The 24,897-nt window shown below is 47.6% G+C and overlaps 2 protein-coding genes across 3 annotated transcripts in view; one reads left to right on the top strand and one right to left on the bottom strand.

Moving 5' to 3' along the window:
• Positions 1 to 242: 242 nt before the first annotated feature.
• Positions 243 to 12,162, top strand: LOC128827827 (transmembrane protein 244-like). Its single transcript, XM_054011973.1, has 6 exons — positions 243 to 309; positions 2,374 to 2,459; positions 4,395 to 4,468; positions 4,895 to 5,020; positions 11,365 to 11,409; positions 11,697 to 12,162. The coding sequence occupies exons 1-6, from the start codon at positions 274 to 276 to the stop codon at positions 11,795 to 11,797; spliced, it is 468 nt and encodes a 155-aa protein (XP_053867948.1). The 5' UTR covers positions 243 to 273; the 3' UTR covers positions 11,798 to 12,162.
• A 2,585-nt stretch (positions 12,163 to 14,747) lies between these two features.
• Positions 14,748 to 24,897, bottom strand: part of MECR (mitochondrial trans-2-enoyl-CoA reductase) — a 31,072-nt gene continuing 20,922 nt past the window's right edge. Inside the window, exons 5-10 of one of the 2 annotated variants that reach the window (XM_054011970.1) lie at positions 23,036 to 23,138; positions 20,929 to 21,031; positions 19,679 to 19,752; positions 18,224 to 18,284; positions 17,068 to 17,140; positions 14,748 to 15,726 (exon numbers count right to left, since the gene is read on the bottom strand). In XM_054011970.1, the coding sequence (XP_053867945.1) occupies positions 15,563 to 15,726; positions 17,068 to 17,140; positions 18,224 to 18,284; positions 19,679 to 19,752; positions 20,929 to 21,031; positions 23,036 to 23,138 (578 nt within the window). In that variant the 3' untranslated portion in view covers positions 14,748 to 15,562. The other variant, XM_054011972.1, reaches the window with a different exon arrangement.

Genomic DNA, 24,897 nt, shown 5'->3' with positions numbered 1-24,897 from the left:
TTCAAAAATAGAATCAGCAGTGAATTGGGGTGCTGGTGTTAGAGCCTGGAAACTGATGTCCTGTAATTATCCCAGGACTGGACACGGCCTGAGCAGTGGCTGGCTTCTTTCTCTTCACTGGCTCCTCTCCCTGCCTGTCTGATCTTTGCCTCTAGCAGGCGTTGCAGCTTCGTTTCTCCTCCCCTGCCACGGAAGCCCAGGTTACCTCTCCTAGAGCATCTCAGCAAGAGATATCCCTAGGCTACACGTCCTGGAGCCTGGCCTTCCCTACGCATGGCCTTCCAAAGCGGCAGCGTGCCAGGCATCAAGGTAAAGCCCATAGGAACTGCTGTTCTGCTTTGGGGAGCAGGGCAAAGCCCAGCAGTGCTGGCTGCTGCAGGGTTTATGGGTCAGCAGCGGCATCTGGGCCTGATCAGATTGCAGGATCATGTGACCCGGATTCTGCTGTAAGTAGTAAAGGCAAAAGACGGGGGGAGAGCGGGGGTGAGGGGGAAGGGGAGAATTTGCTGTTTCAGAAAACAAAAGCTGGGCCTCCCAAAGGTGCTGAAGCCCAGGGCTTTTCCAGCCTTGCTGGCGAGCTGCTTGGGGCAGATGGGAGAGCAGCCAGGAGCAGGAGAGGTTGAGTTGAAAACAAAGTTTCATTAACATAAAAGGCAGCCGGTGAAATTGTTTCAAGCAGCATAGTTCACACTGGAGCTAATTCCGGGATGGAAGCAGGAATCATCTCTCCCTGGTGTTCCGGATAACCCCTTCCCTCACCCCGCTAGATCCAAAGGGAGCTAGGGGGCAGGGGCAGAGAAACCGACTATGCAAGTGAAATTCCCAGCTACAGGAACCAGGCATCAGCAGCCTCCCTTGGATGCGTTTCCCAGCCAGACACCGGACGTGCCCCCGACCTGTCTTTCTCCTTCCCAGACTGGGTGCTTCCGATAACTGGTCGAGGCACAGGTGCTTGGGCCCTCTTAAGAGCTAACCAAAGATCAATAAACATTCATACTGAACTATCCAACAGTGCACTTTGCAACCTGATCTCGGCTCTTTGGCCCTGCCCTCCACTGGGCGCTCTCGGGCCCTGCGTTTGTCCCATTACCCTCTGCACTGCTGCTGGGATGGGACGGTCTTAGTAGCAGTTGGATACATTCTTCACCACTTCCATCCCCACAAAAATATTGGGTCAAGTCAAGTGAAGAACAGATTGGGACAGGTGCTAGAATGGAGAGAGGATGGCCTGGCATTCAGGAAGCCTGTGATCTGTCCCCTGCTCTGACACAGATTTCCTGTGTGACTTTGGATATGTCACTTAGCCTCTCTGTGCCTCAGTCTCCCATCAGTATTGTGGGGATAACAGCCCAGCCCTGCCTCACAAAGGGGTTGTGAGAGGAACACATTAAAAATTGTGAGGCGCTCAGTAGCTGTGGTCATGGGGGCCAGAGAAATACACCTACCTTCTGAGAATACCCCTGTGCAGGGGGATGTCCTAGCTGGTGCAAAGACTCTACAGCCCCGCTCCCCATCCCCCATGGTATGGGCAGAGACAGGAGGAACTAGCCATTCCTTCAGGTTGCACCGATCTGTTGCCTCTTATAGAGCACGCAATACAGCTGTTGTGAGCCCTTTTCTGAGCACCTTTTCAGTGGAACATCCATTCACCTCAGTGGATTGGCAGAATGTTTGTCCTGCATCGTCTTCCTGAAGCAGATGTTAAAAGCCAAGTCCTGTCTGTCCCATGTGGACACAAACTATCCCAGGGCAATTATTGGAAGAGGAGGGTTTTTGTCCTGGTGCCCTTACCAAAGTTGTGCTGTCTAGCTGTCGCCCTCCAACCCAGAGGTGGCTGCATTCCAGTGGTAGAGGATGGACCCAATTTGTGAAACCCTTGGGGATTCTTGCCAGGAGCTGCAGAAACGTAAGATTATTAACAATCCATTTGTAGCTGCATCATGCTTGCCCGGAGTAATTGCTTGTGGAATCACAGGGTGGCTTTTTGTCTCCCTTGAGCTTGTGAGTCTGCTACTGCCTTGAAATGTACAAACCTGTTACTTTAGCTCAGACAGCAGAGGCTTGTGGTTTTAGATGCAGAGCTCCCAGCGTCATTCCCTGCAAATGACCCAGCCAGAGTCCTGGTGACACTTGCACAACCCCCGTGGAACACTAGGCATGTATTCAAATAGCTGTCATTGAGACGACCAGCTGGATGAACGTAACAGAGCTTTTCATTTCATAGGTGGCCCAGATCCAGTTGTTTGCAGCTGGCACAGAATTCCCAGGAAACTCTCCTCCGCTGAAGATTCTTTCTCTGTGGTGAGATGGGCATAAACGTCCCTCTCACTGCCGCATGTGCTGACCCTTGTGCTTTTCTGCTCTGATTTCCAGACCATCCTCATTCACCTGCTGTTGTGCCTGGTCACTTTCTACACCGTCTACTACATGATTGGAAGCATCTGCTCTGGAGTTTTCAGGTGAGGCTGCTCTTTTGGAACTGAGCAGAGCAGATCTTACGCTGTGGTCATCTGAGTGAAATAAGGGGATCTGATTCGGTTAGCACAGTGTTGCCTTCCCTTGATTGGACTCTTCCAAAATGTGATGGTTAGGGTGTGGGCATCCTGCTTTTCTTTTCCCAGCCAGAGCCATGTGGCTCTTGCTCAGTGGTTTGTCCCAGTGCTGACCACTTATTTTATTTTCAGTTTAGTTTAGTGTTGATGAAACATACCAGGCTGCACAGCCCTGGAGCCTGGTGTTCTCTTTATCCACAGAACAAGGACAATCCAGACAGCGGCAAGTTGAGCTTCTCATTAATGTGCCTCACCCTGGTCCAGCAAGGCCATCTCTGGGTAGCTAAGGCACCTATCACCTCAAGGGTTGACAGGAGAGTTACATCTTCAAAGCACAGTTGGGCTGGGATTTTCAAGGCAATGTAAAGGAGTCAAGCATGCAGGCCCAGATGCACAAAGATATTTAGGCACCTAACTCCCAATGATTTCAATGGGAGTTAGGAGCCTAAATCCCTTTGAAGATGTGGACTTCAGCTCCCACTGAATTTCAATAGAAGCTGGGCTCTTAATTCCTGAGTCTCTTTTGAAAATCCCAACGTAAATTATTGGCCTCTCTGCTGGGAGTATCAACAAAGGGGGCCAGCGAGCACGAACTGGAGGAGGCAGTTTGTGTGAAGCAGACCCCAGCCCAAAGGAAGCTGGACAGGCTACCCCACAGGCTAGCAAACCAGCTTGCAGATGGCACAGTGGGTGCCATTTAAATATCAACACTTGTCAGCCAATACTATACAGGCTCCATGTTTATATCCTGTTCTAAATATAGGGGGGGCTGTGATACGACGGATGTGGAGTTGCTCTGTAATACGGTATGGGCACTGTATGCTGACCTGGTTATTGGCATGTTTACTCCATGAATACATTGGCTTAGTTTAATAGGGGGAAACAAGCAGGAAAGGAAAGAATGGCAGAAGATAAGCCACTTCTAAGTAGGGTGACCAGATAGCAACTGTGAAAAAATGGGACAGGGGGTGGGGGGGGGTAATAGGCGCCTATATAAGAAAAAAGAAGAACAGGAGTACTTGTGGCACCTTAGAGACTAACAAATTTATTAGAGCATAAGCTTTCGTGGACTACAGCCCACTTCTTCGGATGCAGTCCACGAAAGCTTATGCTCTAATAAATTTGTTAGTCTCTAAGGTGCCACAAGTACTCCTGTTCTTCTTTTTGCGGATACAGACTAACACGGCTGTTACTCTGAAACTTGTATATAAGAAAAAGTTCCCAAAAATGGGACTGTCCCTTTTAAAACGGGACATCTGGTCACCCTACTTCTAAGCAAACTCTTGAGAGTTGAGACAATGCAAGGCTGGAAAAGACCTGGGAATGCAGAAGAACAAAAGACTTTTTGGAGGGTGAAGAAGGAACACTCTTTCAAGAGAGAGGAGTTGTTTGGAGGAACCAGAGTGAGAGACAGGCACCCAAAGGGGCGTGAGAAGAATTTAGGCCTGCCTAGGATACCATCGGGATGATAAGTCTTTGGTTAGATAGACATGTGTAGATTGTTGTTTTAAATTTCTTTTTCTCTAAATGCTTTGTTCCTACTGAAAAATAGACAATGCTTTGGTTTAAGAAGGCTATTGGATCACTGTATGGAATTCCACTCCAGGAGGGGGTAAAAGCACAAGGCCTGCCATCTGAGGGAGAGCACTCAGAGAGACCACAGAGGGGACAGAGATGCAGTTGGCCCTGTAACAATGACATGCGGTATCTCAGATCTCCCTGTGCAGTAACCGTTGGCAAATGTTGACTTTTTAGTGGGGATCAGTGTAACAGCCCTTGATCATTTTTAATTTCCTAAAATCTTTTCTCTCTTTTTCTCTCTCTCTTTTTTTCCCCTTCCAGGCTGGACACATTTGATGGACTTATCCCCTTTGAATTTAACACAGAACCATCTCACTCAAATCCCAAATATCTGGGTAAGTGATGTGGGGCTTTGGAATGGATAAAATGAGGCCGCTTTGGAATGGATAAAACCACAGGGATCTTTCAAGACCAAAAGCGTGTTAACATCTGACTGGGAGAGAACAGGATGTGTGAGGTTGGAGCGATGGACTCTGAGCACAGCCACTGGGAAAACAGTGAAGTGGTCCCTAGCTATTGCGAGGAGACAGCACTGTATTTCTTTGCCTTATGGGAATGGACTTTGTGTACATCCCCTGGTAGTACCTCCCATTGGAATCAGCAGAATCTGTATTCCAATAAACTGTGTCAGAACATTAACTCCAGGATAATTTTGAGGTTTTTTCTTTGCACCCCATGGGCAGGGACTCTGTACCTCCAGGGCTCCCTGCTGTGAGACGCATCTGCCTTTACTCCAGAACTTTCCCTTCTCATTTCTCTAGTGAATTTGCTGTCCATGGAACTGACCTACTTCACCAGTGGCCTTATCTTTGCTGCTCTGCTGAAGCGATGGGTCTGGGACTATGCCATCACTGTCACAATCGTCCACGTGGCACTGACGTCTGCAGGTGAGGTTGAGCCAGGTGGACTCCATCCATGATATAATGTTTGAAAATATGTTGAGTCACCTGGAGAAAATACAGCTCTTTTCATTTTGCACCCATACAAGCTCAGGCTAAGCTCTTACCGGTTTTCCTCCCACGCTAAGCAGATTCAAGCTGTCTCAGTGCTTGGATGGGAGACCTCCAAGGCACACCCAGGTGTTAGAAGAAGTGAAGCTGATGATTCCATTGGTAGCTCTCTTCCCTCTGAGTCAGTATCAAGCCAGCATACCAGTGCCGTGCTATACTGGGGGGAAAGAGTGCTGCTAGAACTGCCATCTTTTGCATGAGATATAAAACAGAGGTCCTGACCACAACATCCCAGGGCACTTCTTGTAAGGGGTGGGTTGTTCCAGTCAAATTAATTTAGCTAAATGCATTCTACTGTATACTTCAATTCCCAATACAGTTTCAGCTGGAAGTGGGGTTTTTTCCTTCTTGTCCTTAGCTATAGTATTATAGTGCTGTGTGTTTTTACACCGCTGCTGTTTTCCATCCTAGCAATGGCTGCTGTTCAGTGGCAGGTGCGTGTTTCCGAATAGCTCCATGCCCTAGCATGGTTTAAGAATAAATCCAGCTGGAATTTCAGAGTTTCCCTATAAATGGACCTGAAACTTGCCCTGGTGATGCAGCAACTTTGATAGTTAATTGGACCGTGACTTTTGCAAAATGCTCATGTGCCATTGCCAAGTCACCCACACGCTTTTCTCTTGCTCTTTTAAAAGCTGCCTTCCTTCCAGTGCTGTGTATTAAACTTACTACCTCCGATTTATTCCTTTTCTTTCTCCTCTTCCCTGCTCTTGCTTCCCCACCCTCCCTTTTTTTGTTATTTATTCAAAACCAAGATCTGAAGTCTGTGGCTTGACCCGCTCTCTGGTAAGAGTAAACTGGGGCCAGCCACTGTTCAGAAATCTGCCTATAGCAGCTGGAGGTCATATTGGGGCTTCAGGTGGAGTGTGGAGACTTTGATGGCTCTGTGGCGGTTGGACACGGCAAAAGGGGCTGTCAGATGGAATACTGAGATCCCTGAAGGTTCTGTGGCAGTTGGCGGGGCTGGTAGATGGAACTTCAGGGCTCCAAAAGGTCCATGGCAGTTGGAGGATGGAACCTTGGGGCTCCGAAGGCCCCATGGCAGTTGGGGGATGGAACCTTCGGGCTCCGAAGGCCCCATGGCAGTTGGGGGATGGAACCTTCGGGCTCCGAAGGCCCCATGGCAGTTGGGGGATGGAACCTTCGGGCTCCGAAGAGTCCCTGGCAGTTAGGGGATGGAATCTTGGGGCTCTGAAGGATCCCTGGCAGTTGGAGGATGGAACCTTTGGGCTCCGAAGGCCCCATGGCAGTTGGGGGATGGAATCTTGGGGCTCTGTAGGGTCCCTGGCAGTTGGGGAATGGAACTTTGTCACTCCGAAGGCCCCATGGCAGTTGCAGGATGGAACCTTTGGGCTCCGAAGGCCCCATAGCAGTTGGGGGATGGAACCTTTGGGCTCCGTAGAGTCCCTGGCAGTTGGGGGAGGGAACCTTTGGGCTCCGTAGAGTCCCTGGCAGTTGGGGAATGGAATCTTGGGGCTCTGTAGGGTCCCTGGCAGTTGGGGAATGGAACCTTGAGGCTCCATAGGGTCCATGGATAGGACTGGCGGATGGAACCTCAGAGCTCTGAAGAGTCCATGGCAGGGGGCAGATCAGAATGCACCGATGCAAACTCCCTTTCTGTTCCTTTCTCCCTCCCCATGCTATGCCCCACTACAACTGAACATAATAATATTTAAAAGACTAATGATCCAGTGAGACCAAAAATTGAAAACAGCTTCAAAGTAAATATGAACATTACAAAAACCAGTGCTATTGAAATGGCTTCCCAATGGGTTTGTCACTTCCATTCCCTCCTCTCCCCCCTGTCCTGGCCTGCGTGTTTGTTCTGTCCCATTAACTCCTGCGCCGTGTGGAACTGCCTCTTCCTTCCTACCCGTAGCGGCTATGATGAACACGGGGGAAGAGGGCTTCATTTGTCTTGCAGCACAAGTTCAGCGAGGCACACGCCACCATCTGCATCCCACTGCTGCTAATGGAGTGGAAACGGCCCCATCATTCCTCAGCAAAGGGGCTGAGAGCCTGCCACCCCCGTCCATTAGCTTCCTGGTTCTGTTTTTAGAGAGAGACTAATTGGTTACTCACAAACAAAGCCATTTTACCAGGTGAAAAACAGCTCCCATTTATCCATGGGGAGGTGTGGGAAGGCCATGCAGCTTCTGATCCACATTTATTCTACCTGCCTATTAGGTCCATTGCGTTGATCTCTGAGACGGCATGATTTATATGTTCAAGCCTTGACATGAGAGACTGCAGCTGCTTCCGCTGCAACCGCACAGCTGCCTGTCTGTCGGAGAGGAACTTTAGTGCTCCAGGATTGAGATGGATGGACAGAGAGAGTAGGGAAGGCAAATTAATGGATGACGGATGAGTGAAGAAACACATGAGGGAAGGAATGAGGAACAGATATATGAACAGATGGATGGACTAGCAAAGAGATGGATGACCTAGGATCAGCTATAGCAGAACAGAGCAATAGCCTATTCATCCTGTTGTAGCCAATAGTGGATGTTCCAGAGGAAGGTAACGAGCCCCTCTCACCCCATGCACTCAGCTGCACACGCGTGCGATACTAAACTCTAGAGGACATCTGCTTTCACAAGGATCTGAGAGAAACAAGGTGGGGGAGGTAATACCCACAGCTCAAAAGCTGGTCTCTCTCACCAACAGAAGTGGGTCCAATAAAAGGTATGATCTTATCTCATTTCGCTAAGATCCTGGAACTAGCACAGCTCCAACAACATTGCATTCATGAGCATCTGTAATTCCTGTCCCAGCTCCTGGTACTGTGATGCTAGACTCATCCATAGAAAAGGCCGATCCTTTTTGAACTGCACTAAGCTGCTTGCCCCAATAGCAGCACCCTGTGTATAGGCCCTGATCCAAAGCCTATGGACATCAATGGGAGTCTTTCCATGGACTGCAGTAGGCTTTGGCTTGCGCCATATTGCATCCTAGCATTTAGCCATTTGAAATTTGGATAGGCATTTAATGTATCCCTTGTTTTACTGCCTTTTCCTTGGGAGTGCCCTTTAGTAATAGAGTGGATAGAAAGCACCCTGACTACCCTTCTGTGTCCCATTCATTATTTCAAATCCCTCCGTCACATCTCCTTTTACTCTTCCTCCTTCCCACTGATACACGTCTAGCTTATCTCCCCTGCCCTTCTCTGGGCTTTTCCATACATGCATTTTTAGACACAACCCATCTCTGCGCGGCCTTTAACACTCTTAACACACACATTTAATGTAACTTGCTATTCAGAATCCAAGTGAGGAGTTTAAGTTGCTTTCCCCCTTTGAGAAAACCAGCAGTCAGAAAATCAAAGTAACCAATCTTACTAAAAAGAGAGCATCAAGCACGGACATGCCTTTCTCTTGCACCTTCCCTGGGGATCTCAAAACCCATTCATGAGTTAAATCTCCAAACTTCGGAGCTGGCGCTAACAGCACTTCCTTTTTTTATAAACATTTGGGAAAACTGTCAAAGCAAGGGGAAGTGACACGTCCCACAAAAAGTCTGCGGCAGGTGTAGAACAGGGTTAGGGTCTGAGCCTAGGACTTATAAAACCGCAGATCAGTTCCCTACTCTACCCAGACTTCCTGTGTGGCCTTGGGCAACTCATTTAATCTCTGTGGCCCAGATCCACAAAGATGCTTAAATCCCAGGTTTAGACACCACTGCAATCCACAAACCCCGCTGCTTGGCTGGTGTTTAAATGTTCAGGGTAAAAGTTCCCTCTGTGCCTACGTTTCTGCCTTTGAGTATGCACATTGCTGCCTCTCTCTAGGCATCAGGACACTAATCTCAGGGCTAAGCCCCAGAGCAATTCACAAACTGGTAGAAGAGAGGTAGCGGAGCATCTATATCTCACCCACGGGGCCTGATCCAGCAGACGTGCTACTCAGAGGCTGCCTACTGGATCAGGTCCCATTCAAAATCTGGCTGGAGGAGGTGCTACTGCCCATCTTATCACGTTTAGCCCAGTGGTTAGGGCACTCACGCAGGATGTGGGAGACCCAGGTTCAATTCCCTCCCCCGTCTGATGGGGACACAGGACTCAAACAGAGGTTTCCTACCTCAGGAGCGTGCTTAACTACTGAGCTATAGGACACTCCAAGGTGAGACTCCCTCAGTCTTTCCTGTTGATGGTGGTGTGCTTTGGATAAATGCCTCAAGAGTCCTTGGGCCAGAGCAAGGGAGTAAGAATGATTCTATAGTCTAGGGGTTGGGACACCCATGTGGGAGGTAGGACCCAGGCTGGTCTGTCTACTCCAGTGACTAATTGTTTCTAAAAACGGAACGGCTTCCATAGTAGAGATGGAGGGAGCCCTTCCCATCAGAATATCCCATAGTTCAGCAGTTGGAGCACTCTCCTGCATGGAGACCCTTGTTCAAATCCTTCCTCCCCATCAGGGGACTTGAACCGGAGTCTCCCAGCTGAGTGCTCTAACCCCTGGCTCTTCTTCCTCCCTGCATTTTGTGTGGCGTGTTGCAGGTGCCTAACTCATTCCCACAAGAAATGACTGAGGCAAGGAGCTCCTGGCTGTGGAGTGCAAGCAAAGCTAGGTGCCTAAATCCCTGAGGGGGCAAGGCTGAGGACACAACCTGCTTGTTATGACCTCCCATTGGCTAGCGTAGGCAGCTTCCTGCCTAGCGTGGATCACATTGTAAAGTGCCTCTCTCCCCAGAAACCTGGGCAGCTAACTCAGCACTTGGCCCTCACTTTGTTCCTGTGATTCTCCAGGCACCTCAAAGTTAAGCGTTGTGACGCTCAGCATTGCAACGTCTAAGTCCCTTTGTGGCTCTGGGCGCATGTTCCCCATCTGAAAAATGGGGCTAAGAGTACATCACAAGGGTGCTGTGAAGATCTATGCATTAAAAGACTGCAAAGTGCTTTGAAAGCCACTGATGAAAAAGTGCTATATCAGAGTTAGGTGATGTTATCTGCTGCTGCCTTCTGGTCCTGGAGTGAAGTCCTGGTAGAACTCCCATATACTTCCAATGGGACCAAGATTTCACCCCTGCCTTTTAACCCCAAGACCTCTCATTATTCATGAACTTAAAAGCATACAGAAAGATCTCTCTATTTGCAGGAATCAAAGTCCAAATGTCTCAGAAAGGGAAGCATGCCATCAATTTTAGGTGCAGAACAGATTGTTTCAAATTTAATTAACAGAAATTATTAAATATTTTTTAGGAAGCCAATTAAAAAAAAAACCCACGCACAGTACCCTGAACCATTATTACCTCAAACACAACAGTACCAAGACTCTGAAAGCACAAGGAAGTGAAACTGATTGGTCCACTCTAGTTTCATTGGTTAGGATCATAGAATCACAGGGGTGGTAGGGTCCTCAAGAGGTCATCTAGTCCAACCCCCTGCTCAAAGCAGGACCAATCCCCAACTGATGATTGAGTGATGGGTGATTGAGGATGAGTGAGAGTCGCTCAAACAGGGGTTTTTTCATTTTTACATTGAAGACGTTACAAATTAAGTGTCTTTAACATCTGATTTTAATCTTAAGAGCGGTGCCAACTCTTGTGGTTTGTGTGTGTGTGTGTGTGTGTGTGTGTGTGTGTGTGTAAGTCTCACAAGATGTGGTGTTTTTCTTAATGCTCCATGTCCTGGAGCCAGGTGTTTGAGACAGCTTCAGCTTTCATAGGCACATGCAAAATGTTAGCCCCTCTGACTGTGAAGAGAAGCTTGAAAATGTGACCCCTAGAGGCTCTGAACTAGAAAGCACATAAAAAGAACCCAGAGTATTTTAAAGACTTTTGCGTTTTTGGGAAGGAGCCTGCCATGATGTTTGAATGCTTGGGACTGGTAATGCTGTCTTAAGCATGCCCCTTAAAACACATGATGACACCCTTCAGCAGGAATACTGCCCCCTTCTTATCTCTGACTCTCAACATCTTTGGCAACTGTCCCCACTGCCCACCCTGAGAAATCCAATTAGCCATTTAGGGATGGGTAAAAACACAACGACGTTTAAGTGACTTGTGTCCTTGCGAAAAACAAAAAAACCACAAACCACAAACCCCAACCAACACCACACCACCCATAGAGGAAATCAGTGGTAGAACCAGAAATAGAACCCAGGAGGCCTGATGCTTTAGGCCCCAGCTCTAATCACTAGCCAGCATTGTTTTATCAAATTATTGATGGTTTTAATCTTGCAAAGAGGCTGTTAGCACTGACATGTCTGATCTGTCGTTTACAGTGATGGAACAATTCCCTTTGGTGTGGCACTGGTGGCTAGCACTTGGTAAGCATTCAGTTCATTTCCAGGTGGGCTCCCTTCATTTCCTCTTCCCAGTTGGGAAGGGGCACGGGTAAAGGTGCCATCCCTACCACTATAACAAAGCTGAGATGGTTTGACTAGTCTAGAAGCAACCACTTTGATCCAACCACAAGTGATTTTTAAAACTACTGAAGCACACCTCCTGGCCTCTAACCCTCAGAGTTTGGTTTTTAGTTAGCTAGTGTTGGAGGAGGATGCAGTATCAGATACTGGCACTGCATTTCAAATACCCTTTTGCCTATTTCTTCCAGGCAGTGGCCTCTTTATCATGATTTTCAGTGGACAACTTGTGACCCACTTTGCTTGCCCTGACTCCAGTGATCCCACTTTGGACAGCTACTGCCATTCTTGAGAGATTCAGGATCAAGGTACTTTACTTCCTCGACCTCCAAACCTGAGCAGTATTTATAGGAGCTGCAGTGAGTTCAAGTAGCCGGGTTAGAAAGAAGAAACGTACAATGCTTTCAGAGGAGTAACTATGCGACTGTGCACCACAAGCACTGAAGAGACCGAAATCCCATTTAGCCACCTCAAATTGATACAGCACGGTTTGGCATGAATAAAAGCCATTAAGCTCCTTTCATTTGAGAGAGGAAGGTCAAAGAGAGGCTCGTACTAGAGAAACACGGACTATTCCTCTGTGGGTAAGCTGAAAGGTGTTGACAGTCTGTTTGGTCAAGTTTCCCCCATGGACTGCTGTGCAGTTCTAGGCATTTGGAGTTTTGTAATTCCCTATTCCGCTGTTTAAAGTGCATGTTCAAATCCAATCCTCTGTCTCGTATTTAATAAGCACACTGATCATTTGATTCAAGAGTGTCACTACAGCATATAAACTGGCACTTGTGTTTTAGTGATGGTCTAGGGGGCTAAGCCTGCTGTGTCTGTCTCCCCTAAAGATCATTCCAAATGAGCACCTGGTGCTCTAACTACGCGCGTCTATTACTCCTACCATGGGAGAAGAGGGTGCTTCCCACCATGAAGTGCACAGATAAGATGTAAATACAGCTCTTGTCCTTCCCGGCAATAGAGACTAGCCTTGCGGGGTTTTTTAGTTTTAAAAAGGAGCTACTGTTATGAGGTAGATTTGATATTTGCAATGCATAGGGCGATAGTGATGCTCATGGATTTTAATGCCAGAAGGGACCATGGTGGTCATCTAGTCTGATCTTTACAACACAGGCAACAATTTCCCTGAGTTGATTCCTGTTTGAATGAGAGCAGATCTTTTAGCCCTGGTCTACACTACAGGGTTAGGTCGATTTAAAAATGATTGCATCTACACATCCAACCCCGTTCCTTCGACCTAAAGGGCTCTTAAAAATCAACTTCTGTACTCCTCCCCGACGAGGGGAGTAGCACTAAAATCGACCTTGCTGGGTCGAATTTGGGGTAGTGCAGATGCAAATTGACAGTATTGGCCTCCGGGAGCTATCCCAGAGTGCTCCATTGTGACTGCTCTGGACATCACTTTGAACTCTGATGCACTAGCCAGGTACACAGAAGAAGCCCCGTGAACTTTTGAATTTCATTTCCTGTTTGGTCAGCGTGGCAAACTCAGCAGCACAGGTGACCATGCAGTCCCCCCAGAATCGTAGAAACATTCTACGCTCCCCCTATCATCTCCGTCCTTGAGGTTATCACAGATTAGAAGGTGAAAGAAAGCACTTGTGATGCCATGATTTCCGAGCTCATGCAGTCCTCCTGCACTGATAGGGCATAGCTTAATGCATGGAGACATTCAGTGGCAGAGGCCAGGAAAGAATTAAGTGAGCGCGAAGAGCGGAGGCAGGACGCGATGCTGAGGCTAATGGGGGAGCAAACGGACACGATGAAGCGTCTGTTGGGGGAGCAAATGATTGTCTGCTGTTGCTTTCACGGAGGGAGGGGCGACTGATGACTTGTACCCAAAACCACCCGCGACAATGCTTTTGCCCCAACAGGCAACCCAGAATTCCAATGGGCAGTGGAGACTGTGGGAACTGTGGGATTAGCTACCCATAGTGCACCACTCTGTAAGTCGATGCTAGCCACGGTAGTGAGGACGCACTCCGCCGATTTAATGCGCTTAGTGGGGACATATGCAATCGACTGTATAAAATCAATTTCTAAAAATCAACTTCTATAAAATGGACCTAATTTCGTAGTGTAGACATACCCTTAGAAAAACATCCAATCTTGATTTCAAAATGGTCAGAAATGGAGAATCCACCAATGGTTAATTACCCTCACTTCAAAGTTTGTACCTTATTGCTGGTCTGAATTTGTTTAGCTTCAGCTTCCAGCTATTGGATCTCGTTACTCCGTCACTAGCTAGACTGAAGAGCCCTCTGTCATCAAATATTTGTTCCCCAAGCAGGTACTACCAAACTGATCCAAGTCACCCTTAATCTGCTCTGTGTTGAGCGAAGCACATTGGGTAACACAAGGAGCTCAATCCTTTAACCATTCCCATGGCTCTTCTCTGAACACTCTCCATTTAGCAACATCCTTCATGAATTGCGGACACTAGAACTGGACACGGGATTCCGGCAGCGATCGCCCCAGTGCCAAATACAGAAGTAATATAACCTCTCTACTCGAGATCCCCCTCTTGACATTATGTTTATAACATAACTGCCATACTGGATCAGAACACTAGTCGGTCTAGTTTCTAAGAGAGACTGGTATGAGATGGGAGTGCAGGCTGTAGTTTTGCTAATCCCAGCAGTGGATGACGTGGTGTCAAAGTATCAGATCCTGAGCAATGAGAACTTCCCTTCTGCAGCTTGCCAGGATAGCAGCACACAGATGGGAGTCACTGGCATCTCCTTCTCCCTGCCACAGCTCGTCAGGAACCAGCCTGCCTAATGAGAAACACTAGGCACATAAGAGGGGAGCATGTAACAATGTGACAGGAGGTTTGCTATTTGTCCCCGGCCTTACAGTTCATTATCTGAGATCTCACCGAGGGGAAGAAAAAATCAAGTTCACTTGTGGGAAGGCAGAACCCCATGTCATATTTTTAAAGCGAGCTTCGCACACATTAGCCCAGAGGTAACCAAAGGCAGTGACTTATCAATGCCTGTCTGTTGATCAGCCCTCCTGGACTTTTGTTGCGGCCTGTGTGAACAAGCTGTAATGCAACCCTGCAAAAGAACTGGAATACGAACATTTGGAGGCAACGGCATGACATTTTGAAACAGTACAAAGTAAAATACTTGTGATAGTTTGTACTACTGTCTGACTGAGGCGCAGCAGAGGAATTAGATCTTATTACCCAGCACAAACTCAGCTGATGGAAAAACACCCCAGGGAGAACACGGTCTCTCAAAATTCTAGCATTTATTCTGAACAGTCATTGACATTTCAGTGGTCCATTTCACAATTCTTGCTCTTGGACGACAGGTTTGCAACACAATGTGAAGAGCCTTTATTTCAGCCGCAACTGCCTCGATATTAAACTACAGATGTAAGTTTCCCTCAGGATTGTACATGACAATATTGGGGTTAGGATACAATCTAGGACAATATTCCACATCTAGAGGAGTCCTTCGTGGGAAGAAGCCATAGAGACAGAAAAATAGAGGCTTCCTCACTTAAAGCTCACTCTGGGGCAGGCAAACTTTACAGTAAGGGTCGCATTAGCATCTTGTTGGGAGTCCCAGTGCCCTCCGATTTGGGTGACTACACACAGCCAGAGCAGAGTATTTCTATTTGTGTCCTCCTTGACTGACTGATTTCACCAGCAATCAGCTGGAAGGCGATCGGCTTTGCCTCTACCCTAATTTTTAGGATTCCACGGACTGCACCTTAGCCACCCTTAACTTTCTATTGCAAAGCAATTAATTTTAGCCAACGTGAAAAAAATAGGCTCCATCTCCAAAAGCAGAGATCTACTGTATGCTTCTGAGTCACGTCCGTTACACACATTAGCCTCAGATGTGATTGTTATTGTTTCAAGTGGGCAAAGTTGACAAATTTCAGGGATTCTTCCTCTTCAACAACTCTCTCCTGAAGACAGGATACACTGAAGCAAACGTGCATGAAACCAGTTGTATTGTCTCCAATGGTGCCAGAACCGGCTGTGATTCAGCTCCCTCTGGAAACAAAGGGCGTATGATTGTCCCTGGGAGCAGGATCACATGGTGAGTACCTGTTTAGATGAGATGAACGGCTTCATGGAGGCCTCCAGGGCAATTTGGTAGTCCTTCAGTGGGACCTGTGTGCAGGCTGGAGCAGTGAGCTGCCCCTTATGAATAAGATCACACAGGGTCAGAATCATCCCAGTCAATCTATCCTTGTCTGCATGGAAAAGACAAAAGAGAATAATCCTGCCCCTTCCAGAGCTGAGGTGAACAAGACCCACAACGCCACCCAGAAGAAATGAGACAACTGACAAAACAAACAAAAAAAATGAGCTGGTCTTGGCTGCCCTGACCACCTAGCAACACAACACAAGGGAGTGGAGTTCAGGTGCTGAGCTCCCTGGGACAGCAGCTCGGGATAGGGGCAAATGATCTCAGTTTCTTCAGCAACTCCTTCCACACTGTTCAACACATGCAGCAGCATTCACTGATTTTGGAGGGAAATGCACCCAGTTTATGTGGCTGGTACAAGACAGACGATCCCATAAGACTCCCTTGCACTGACTGCAGTGTTGCCAAATTGGACAATTGATTTGTTCGGTTGAGAGAGGAGACAGTCCCCTATGATCTTTCTGACCTTCGGGGTTATGCTACAGGTAGGTAGCTAGCGTCCTGTTTGATGGCCTGCTCTGCTCACTACACTAGATGTTACCTGCCACTTGCACTGCAGCTTCGTCAGCAACCATCTGGCACACGCTGCTTTGAGCTTAAGGCTGTGTCTAGGTAGCTTCTGCCCAGTCCACACAGCCTCAAAGCAGGAAGGGCCTGAAACACGTTAAATGCATCATGCCTGACTTATTTTAAATTGCAAGTGCTGAGCAACATCAGAGTGGAGCTGAGTAGATGGGCCTGGACCAGTCACAACTGTTTAAACTCAACATTGTAGTTTGTTGCGGTTTCCTGGCCAAATGCACTAACAGGTGCTGAGGCCGAGGGCTGATCACAGATTCTGTGGGTTACACATGGGCTGTAGCTCAGGGGCACGGCAGGGGAATGATACAGCTTGTGTTTCTCTGGATTAACGAAGGAAACTCTCCGGGTCAAAACTTGTCACCAGCCTTCACCCACTTGTGCTTTTTGATGTCTAGAAACCCAGCTCGCAGAAGATTTATCTGCTCTTCAGACGCTGAGTTTGAGGGCTGCTTTGCCAGTATTTCCCCAGGAGGGCTTATGCCAAACTAAAAACTGGAGATTCTGCAGGATGTGTTCTGTGCTCTGTGTTTCTAGGGCCTCCCTAAGAACTGGGATGAGAGATGCATTATCTTGTTGTCCAGGTTGGACAGGAAGCCAAGTACTCGAGTGCTAATTCTTGTTCTGACAATGACTTCTTCTGTGGCGTTGAACCAATCACTCCACCTCTGTGCCTCAGCCTACGCACCAACAGAAGCAAGGACAATGCTTACTTTCCTCGGGGGAAGGTGGGACCTTAAGAGAACACATTAATACTTTCATAGATTTCCTATGGGCTACATCCCCACTGAAATGACCTTCAACTTACTCTGGGTTTGGTCTTTCTTCCACTGGGTCATCCAAAACCCACGCAGCTTCACATCCTTAAAGATGAATGCACTCTGCAGAAACAAGGTGAGACATCATGATTCTTGGGGAAACTGTTTACATTGGGCATTCTTCAGTTAGCATATTTCTGCTGCACACGGGCCATGGGAAAAGATTGTCCTTATACAGCTGCTAACACACTTTCCTGCTGCTATGAAGATCTGCAATTCTGCCTCCCTGCCAATGACTTAAAAGAGCCTTAATTCGGGGCAAATTCACTCAGACAACGCAGATTTTTTTCTTTTACACACCAGCAGAATGTTAGTCCTCTTCACAATACACTGGCTAGTAAATAGGAGATTAAAAACCAAGGGTTGGTTCCCTCCGAAATGATCACATTCTTCCCAGAGTTGTGATAACTGCAAACAATGCATTGCCCATACAGTGCCTGTTTTGTGGCAAAAGAGGATTTCAGGCTCTCTGGCTGTCAAACTGGCTCTAAATTTAAAAATTCACGTTCATAAAGCGTTTTGTGTTAGCAACGAGTCCCCATGACCAGTAGAGCTCTGAGAGTCTACAGGACTAAGGTTAAGAACGGTAAAGATTGTTCTGTCCTAGCAAGAGACGCCTTAGCTACTAACTCCAGGTCAGAGCAAGGATCGACACCGGGAAGATCTGCCCCACGGGTGCACCTTAGAGTGAAGACAACGTCAGCAATGAGGATTCACCTGGCAGATGCTAAATAGCTGGGTCAGTGACACACTGCGGTCAGTCACTTCATAAACACTGCCATGAGTATTGCAGACACCCACCCAAACCCTGTAAACCAGAAACAGGCAAGAACTAGCTCATTCCTGTCACATTCTCAACCAGTTAGAGACCATGGGGCATTGGTTCCGGTGCTCAAATGGCACAAGGAGGTAGTGTTGGAAGTCAAGCGCACACTTCATCCAGTCACTCCTAATGGTAGCGATGCCGCTGCGTGGGAACTGAGGAGCTATAGGGAGTTAGGGGACAATATATAGATGGGGTGAAGCCAATCCCGTGGGGCAGCCAGTTGCTCGCAGTGGATGTTATGGATGGAAAGTTTCAGTGCTGTGGAGTAAGGGCTATGTGAGATGAATACAGAGAACATGTCACAAGCATCTGTTACTTACCACAGGGACAGTCAAAGGCTGCTTTGCCATCCCGCCATATGTAACCATGGTCCCTTTCTGTCTGTATGGAGAGTCAGGTGTCAGACAATTAATGATCTCCCCTAATAAGGGTCTTCAACCAGACCTGCTCTCCTCCTCCTTCCGAACCCCGCAGATACAGACGCCCTCACACAAGCGGCTCTTTCAATTACTTTGTTGAACAGCTACTTTGTTACTTACTCAACTTGCTTTCTAGCTTCCAAACCATTAGCTGAAATGCTCACCTAGAGTTAATGGACCCCTCCCACTGCAACAGCCGACCAAGACAATGAGCAAGATACTATAGGGCAGGGTTCTCAAACTGGGGGTCACGAGGTTATTCCAGAGGGGGTCGTGAGCTGTCAGCCTCCACCCCAAACCCCACTTTGCCTCCAGCATTTATAATGATGTTAAATAGATAAAAAGTGTTTTTAATTTATAAGGGGGGGGTCACACTCAGAGGCTTGCTGTGTGAAAGGGATCACCAGTACAAAAGTTTGAGAACCACTGCTATAGGGATTCTGACCTCATAGCTGGATGTGACCTTCCACTCTTACTAGTCTTTAAAGGTCTGTTACTGTGTGTCATTGGAGAGGAAACCTCCCTAGAGTTGCTGTAAGGTTTTAGATCTCAGTTACTGTATCTTCCAAGAACCCCCTCTGCGTTTTTAACAAGTGACCTGTGTAAGATAATTCTATTCATAGACTGTAAGATCAGAAGGGACCACTGTGATAATGTAGTTTGGCCTCCTGCACAATGCAGGCCACAAAACCTCACCCACTCACTCCTGAAATAGACCTCTGACCTCTGTCTGAGTTACTGAAGTCCTCAAATCTTGGTTTAAAGACTTCATGTTACAGAGAACCCACCATTTACACTGCTTGAAATGTGCAAGTGACCCTGTGCCCCATGCTGCAGAGGAAGGCGAAAACCCCCCAGGGTCTTGGCCAATCTGACCCGGGGGACAATTCCTTTCCAACCCCAAATATGGTGGTCAGTTAGACCCTGAGCATGTGGGCAAGACGCACCAGGCAGACACCTGGGAAAGAATTCTCTGTAGTAACTCTAAGCCCTCCCCATCTAGTGTCCCGTCTCCGGCCGCTGGGGTTTTTTGCTACTGGTAGTCGCCTATGGACCACATGCCATTGTAGGCAGTCCCATCATATTTATCCCCTCCATAAACTTAGCAAGCTCAGTCTTGAAGCCAGTTAGGTTTTTGCCCCCACTGCACCCCTTAGAAGGCTGTTCCAGAACTTCACTCCTCTGATGGTTAGAAACCTTCACCTAATATTGAGCCTAAACTTGTTGATGGCCAGTTTATATCCATTTATTCAACTGGTCCCGACCGCTGTCCCCAATCTGGACAAACTAGTTCTTGGAACATGTATTTCTCCAAGTGCTAAACACAAGTCAAAGGAGGAAAACAGCTGAACTTACTGTATGTGGCGCAGCATCTCAGTAGTACTTTTCCCTCCAACGCAATTCAAAGCTAACCGGGGCTTTGGGACTTTCTGGAAGAGTGAAGACAAAAAAAGAAGATTCAGCTCTTGACAACCAAGCCAGATTTCTGTCCAGCAAGAAACACTGAGTAGCCATGTTTTGAATTCCAAGGTTACCTTCTCTTGGGGTCAGGACTCTGTCTGCTGAGGGAGGCAGGTTCACGTGTTTTAGCCCCAAAGTTTGGTCAAACCAAAGGCAGGCCCAGAAATGTACCCAAAGCCAGATTTACCATCTGGGCAGCACAGTAGAAATGAAAACCTGCCCAACACTGCTGGGGCAGCCTCCAGAATCAGAGAGAGGAGTCCAAGGGAAACAATTCCCTGGGAGAATGAAGGCCAACCCCTACTAACTCTTCTGTCTGCATGTTAAATGGTGACGTATATCAGAGCAAGGATTCTAGAGATCAGCCATCTACATAGTTTCAGCTAGTCCATCTCTCTGCCAATGTGGGATGTCCCCTATGGCACTATTATCATCAATACTGCATTTCCACCCTGGTCATCTCGATTCCCAGTTACAGTCGAAACAGAAGGGGCCCAAACATGGACAATGAAAGTAATTTGAAGTAGAGAGGAAATAAATGAGAGAGACAAGAGAGGATATAAAACAGCGAAAGGTGTAGATGTGGTCAGACACTCCAATTTATCCTCAGAATAGAAGAGCAAGGGGAGATGCAATCAAACTAAAAAGCAACTTTAAAAATGATAAAAGGAAACCGTTTATTATTTTACACCTATGGAACTCACCGCCATAGGATATTACTGAGGCCAAGCGCCTAGCAGGTTTAATTGACATTTATATGGATTAATGAGAACACCCAGTTACATGAGAAGATAAAGTAAGGGATATAGACTCCTGATTTATGGAATAAGGCCCTGATCCTCAAGATATTTATGCTCTTAGCTTTCATTGATTTCAATGGAAGTTAGGTGCCCAAATACCTTTGAAAATCTGGACCTAAAACAACTGCTCATCTGCCCAGGGGTTAGGAAAGAGCTTCCTCTCGGGAAGTTTACTCCATTGTCATCCATAATAGGATTCTTGCACCTTTTCCTGCAGCATCTAGTTTTTGCCACTACATTAGACAGACCACGGTCTGATCCAATATGGCTATTCAGAGGTTCCAGTATTGTCTTAGGATCCTGGGAATTAGCTTCCTCTTTCTGGAGAGCTCAGCATTACAGTACCTTAAATAAGTCTTTCATCTCTGGCTTTCTCAGCATCTCTTCTGTGATGACATGGTCTGCACCAAGGGATGTCAGTCTGTCTACCACCTCTTGGAGATTGGGTCTGGGGAGGAAGGACAACAACAACAACAACAACAAAAAGAGATTTGCAGAAATAACTGTCATGTTTCCCAAGCCAAGATGGACAGACCTCTGCAGGGCCCTTTGGCCATGTCAGTCAGTTTCTATGAGCTCTAATCTGTAACTTGTGACCCAGGATGAGCAAACTGGGCTCAGCCCAAACTTTGGGGAAGATGTTCCCTTCCAAAAGCAAGTCTCTTTGGGGGGGGATTTATCTCCTCCTTCCCTTGTCCGGTTATTAACTGACCACGTCACTCCTGCCTCTGTACCCTAGTTTCCTCCACTGGCTTCCTCACTTTCTGCATCAGCTATGAGCCCCTCAGCCTCATCTTCAAGGCTCTACATCAGGGGTAGGCAACCTATGGCACGCGTGCCGAAGGCGGCACACGAGATGATTTTCAGTGGCATTCACACTGCTGGGGCCACTGGTCTGGGGGGCGGGGGGCTCTGCATTTTAATTTAATTTTAAATGAAGCTTCTTACACATTTTAAAAGCCTTATTTACTTTACATACAACAATAGTTCAGCTATATTTTGTAGACTTATAGAAAGAGACCTTCTAAAAAGGTTAAAATGTATTACTGCCACGCAAAACCTTAAATTAGAGTGGATAAATGAAGACTCGGCACACTGCTTCTGAAAGGCTGCCGACCCCTGCTCTACATGGTGCCATCCAACCTCCCTCTCTGCCCTCATCCCAGCCTTCACTGTCTACCCTCCAGCAGCCTTCCTGAGAACTGCTCCTGGTGTCTCCTCCTCCCGCTCCGGTCTGCACCTTCTTTCATGCTGCCTCTTCTGCTTCCCACACACAGGGACCTGTCCTCTCCTAAACGCTTTCTTCTGCAAAGCTTCCTACCCTGAACTCGGATGCCGGCTCCAGCTGTTCCTGCATAAGATCTGCTGGCCCCTGAACACTCACCCACAAGCTCCAAACAGGGCTTCTTGTCTGCTCAGAGTAAGAGCCAATTACCAATCACAGAGTAGGTCGCTGCTTCCCAGCTCAGTGCCTGTTTTACCACCACCAGCTGATGCTGTTCCACCAAACCAAACCACACCCCACTTTCCTACTTCCAGGCAAGAGAAAGGGATGGGACCAGCAGCACTGTGAGGAAGGACAAGCCTCCTGAGCAGGCCACAAAGTGGGAGTAGGCAGAACTAGCTTCTCTGAGGAGCCACCAGGTCCCTCTTCCCTCTGCATCTAGTCTCTCCTTATCCCACGTCCAGATCCACCAACGGTTCCCCCCCGCCTAGCCCTTTGGAACTGGCCAACCTTGGAGTTAAAAATCCTGCAAGACTAGCCAGTGTCAAGGGCTAGTCACTCCCTCTCCCAACAGGAATTTTAACACTCATCTTCAGAGGGGAGACATTTAATACATTCGCTAATCACTCAACGGGCAGCCTCATTCAGAGAGGAAAGGGAAGCCCTATTGTGAAGAACTCCATTGCTGGATTCAGCTACCTGAACGAACACGCCCCGTTGCCCATTCAGACATGAATGTTGTCTTTCTATCAACATGAGGTATTGCCCAGTTTTACAGCACAGGTTCTCGGCCTCCTTTGGACTATTTGCAGACCAGAGAGAAAAAACTGATGCAGGTTCTGAGATGGTGATCCTGCTAACCTTTAACCTGTCTTCGCCCCACCTCTTTCTATGGCATAATTCCAGCCGGAGTGGTTCCCTCGGGTAGATTCATATCAGAGCAGTTAAAGTGAAAAATTCGAGACAGACTGACAAACAAACATCTAAATGCAGCTACTCTTAACTGGCCATAACCCAACCTTTATGCCCATCTCCGTCGTTTCCAAGAGAGAATCCCCTCCCCTCCCACTGAGAATCTAACTCAGACACAGAGAGCAGAATACAGGGTGAAAGGAAGGGGAACTGAGCAGTCCAGGATAAAGCAAAAAAGTTGTTTGAGCAGGACAATTTTAACAAATGACCCAGTTTGTAAGAGTCTCTAAAAACCAGGGCCCATTGTACACGCACCTATCTCGGATCACATTGATTGTTTTGATGCCTAAAGCTGCTGCAATCTGAATAACTGCCTGTCCCACGCCACTGTTGGCTGCATTCTGGATGATGGAATCACCTGCAGCGAAATAAAGAAACCCAAGTCAGCTCTGGCTTGAAGCAAATTTAGTGCTGGAGAAAGATGCGGAGACCTTCAGTCTTCAGGGCTCAGAATATAGTCAAGAATAGGGACAGCACAGACTGCTGCAAGGCAATCTTCCCTGACACTGTCCCGTCAGCATGGCTCATCCCCATTCTTGCGGGCTAGCTCTAGGAGCAAGAAAATAACTAACTGCTTTGATAGCCAATGAGGGATACTGCTAAGTGCTAGCTAGGGTCAACGGAGGTGGTGGGTTTTGACGCAGAGATGTTTCCAAGAGCTGAACTAAGACTCACCAACTTATTTCAGACAGGACCTCAGATGGGAACAACCTTTCAGCCACTATGACCACATTTAAACTAAGGAACTACAACCGAAAGGCTTAATTCCTTCACGATACGTTCATCTGAGAATTTCATTCACCTTAGACCCATTTACTAAGACTTTTTTGGAGAGGTTTTGATTTATTCCCAAGAACCTATTATAACCTGCTTATTTCCTCTAGGCTTGCAAGAAGGACTTGCATCTGACCTAGAACCTTGAAGGCACGAGATATTGATCATAAAATTTGGCCCTCATATCAAGTCATTCATTCATTCATGGAGGACAGGTCCATCAATGGCTATTAGCCAGGATGGGCAGGAATGGTGTCCCTAGCCTCTGTTTGCCAGAAGCTGGGAATGAGTGACGGGGGCTGGATCACTTGATGATTACCTGTTCTGTTCATTCCCTCGGGGGCACCTGGCACTGGCCACTGTCGGTAGACAGGATACTGGGCTAGATGGACCTTTGGTCTGACCCAGTAGGGCCATTCTTATGTTCTTATTCAAGTACTTCGCAAACACTCATTTACCCTCAGCTGGCAAGCTCCTTGGGCAGAGGCTGTGATGGGGGTATCTAAACTCCACGCTGGCAATCATAGGCTTAAAGGGAACCAGAGAGCCTAGTTAGCCCATTCTATGGCACCTGGAGGAGAGACAGGTAATGAAGGATTAGACCCAGCTGGGGAGAACCAGGCTGCATGGTTCCTAGAAAGAAAGGACGCAGGAAAGAGGTAGTTGGGCATTTCCTCTCTCTGGAAAAGGAACCATCGAGGGGTGTGCAGGAAGGCGCTTGTACCCTGAAAGGAGAGGGAAGCTGGTGAGGAGACTCCAGGGAAGCTGCCCCAAAGGTCAGTAGCTCAAGATCAGCCATGCCACCAGAAACTAAACCCTCAGAGGCAGCGCTCTGTAATAAAGTGAGGAAGATGCAGAACCTAAGAGGCGGTGAAGATCCGTGGAGGACTGGGCCCAGGGAGGGTGGAAGAGTTTCTATTCCTTTGAGAGTGGATGCTGTTCCCTGAAAAGGTAGGACTCAGTGTCACCTGGCCAGAGGGCCAAGTCACCTGCAGACCATCGAAGTCTGGAGAAGGCGGGTGAGGCAGAGGGGCTGCAATGCTGGATATCACTAGGAGGAGGTACTCTAGGATAGCGAGATATGACAATGACCATATCTTTGGCTGTGTTTGGGCAGCACAATGCTGACCTGTCCCTGACTGGGGCTACCAGGTGCTACTGCAATATAAATAATAAATAACCCTGAACCATCAAGTAAGAAAACAGGTACAGAGACTTGCCAGAGGTCATGCAGTCAGTGGCAGAGCTGGGGATAAATCCCGTAGTCCTATCTCCCAAACCCCAATTCTGACTACTTAATATTAGTACTTTCCATACAGAAAAAGATAGAATTTTGTTTCTGC

This window comes from Malaclemys terrapin, chromosome 22 (assembly GCF_027887155.1).
Source record: "Malaclemys terrapin pileata isolate rMalTer1 chromosome 22, rMalTer1.hap1, whole genome shotgun sequence".
Lineage (NCBI taxonomy): Eukaryota > Metazoa > Chordata > Testudines > Emydidae > Malaclemys > Malaclemys terrapin.
This window is presented reverse-complemented; position numbering and strand designations above follow the sequence as displayed.

What these genes read in the sequence shown, in the direction of transcription:
- LOC128827827 (XM_054011973.1), top strand. Translation starts at nt 274, where the DNA reads ATGGCCTTCCAAAGCGGCAGCGTGCCAGGCATCAAG. An exon ending in GCAGCGTGCCAGGCATCAAG is followed by an intron (nt 310 to 2,373) that starts GTAAAGCCCATA and finishes TCTGATTTCCAG; the next exon opens with ACCATCCTCATTCACCTGCT. An exon ending in CTCAAATCCCAAATATCTGG is followed by an intron (nt 4,469 to 4,894) that starts GTAAGTGATGTG and finishes TCATTTCTCTAG; the next exon opens with TGAATTTGCTGTCCATGGAA.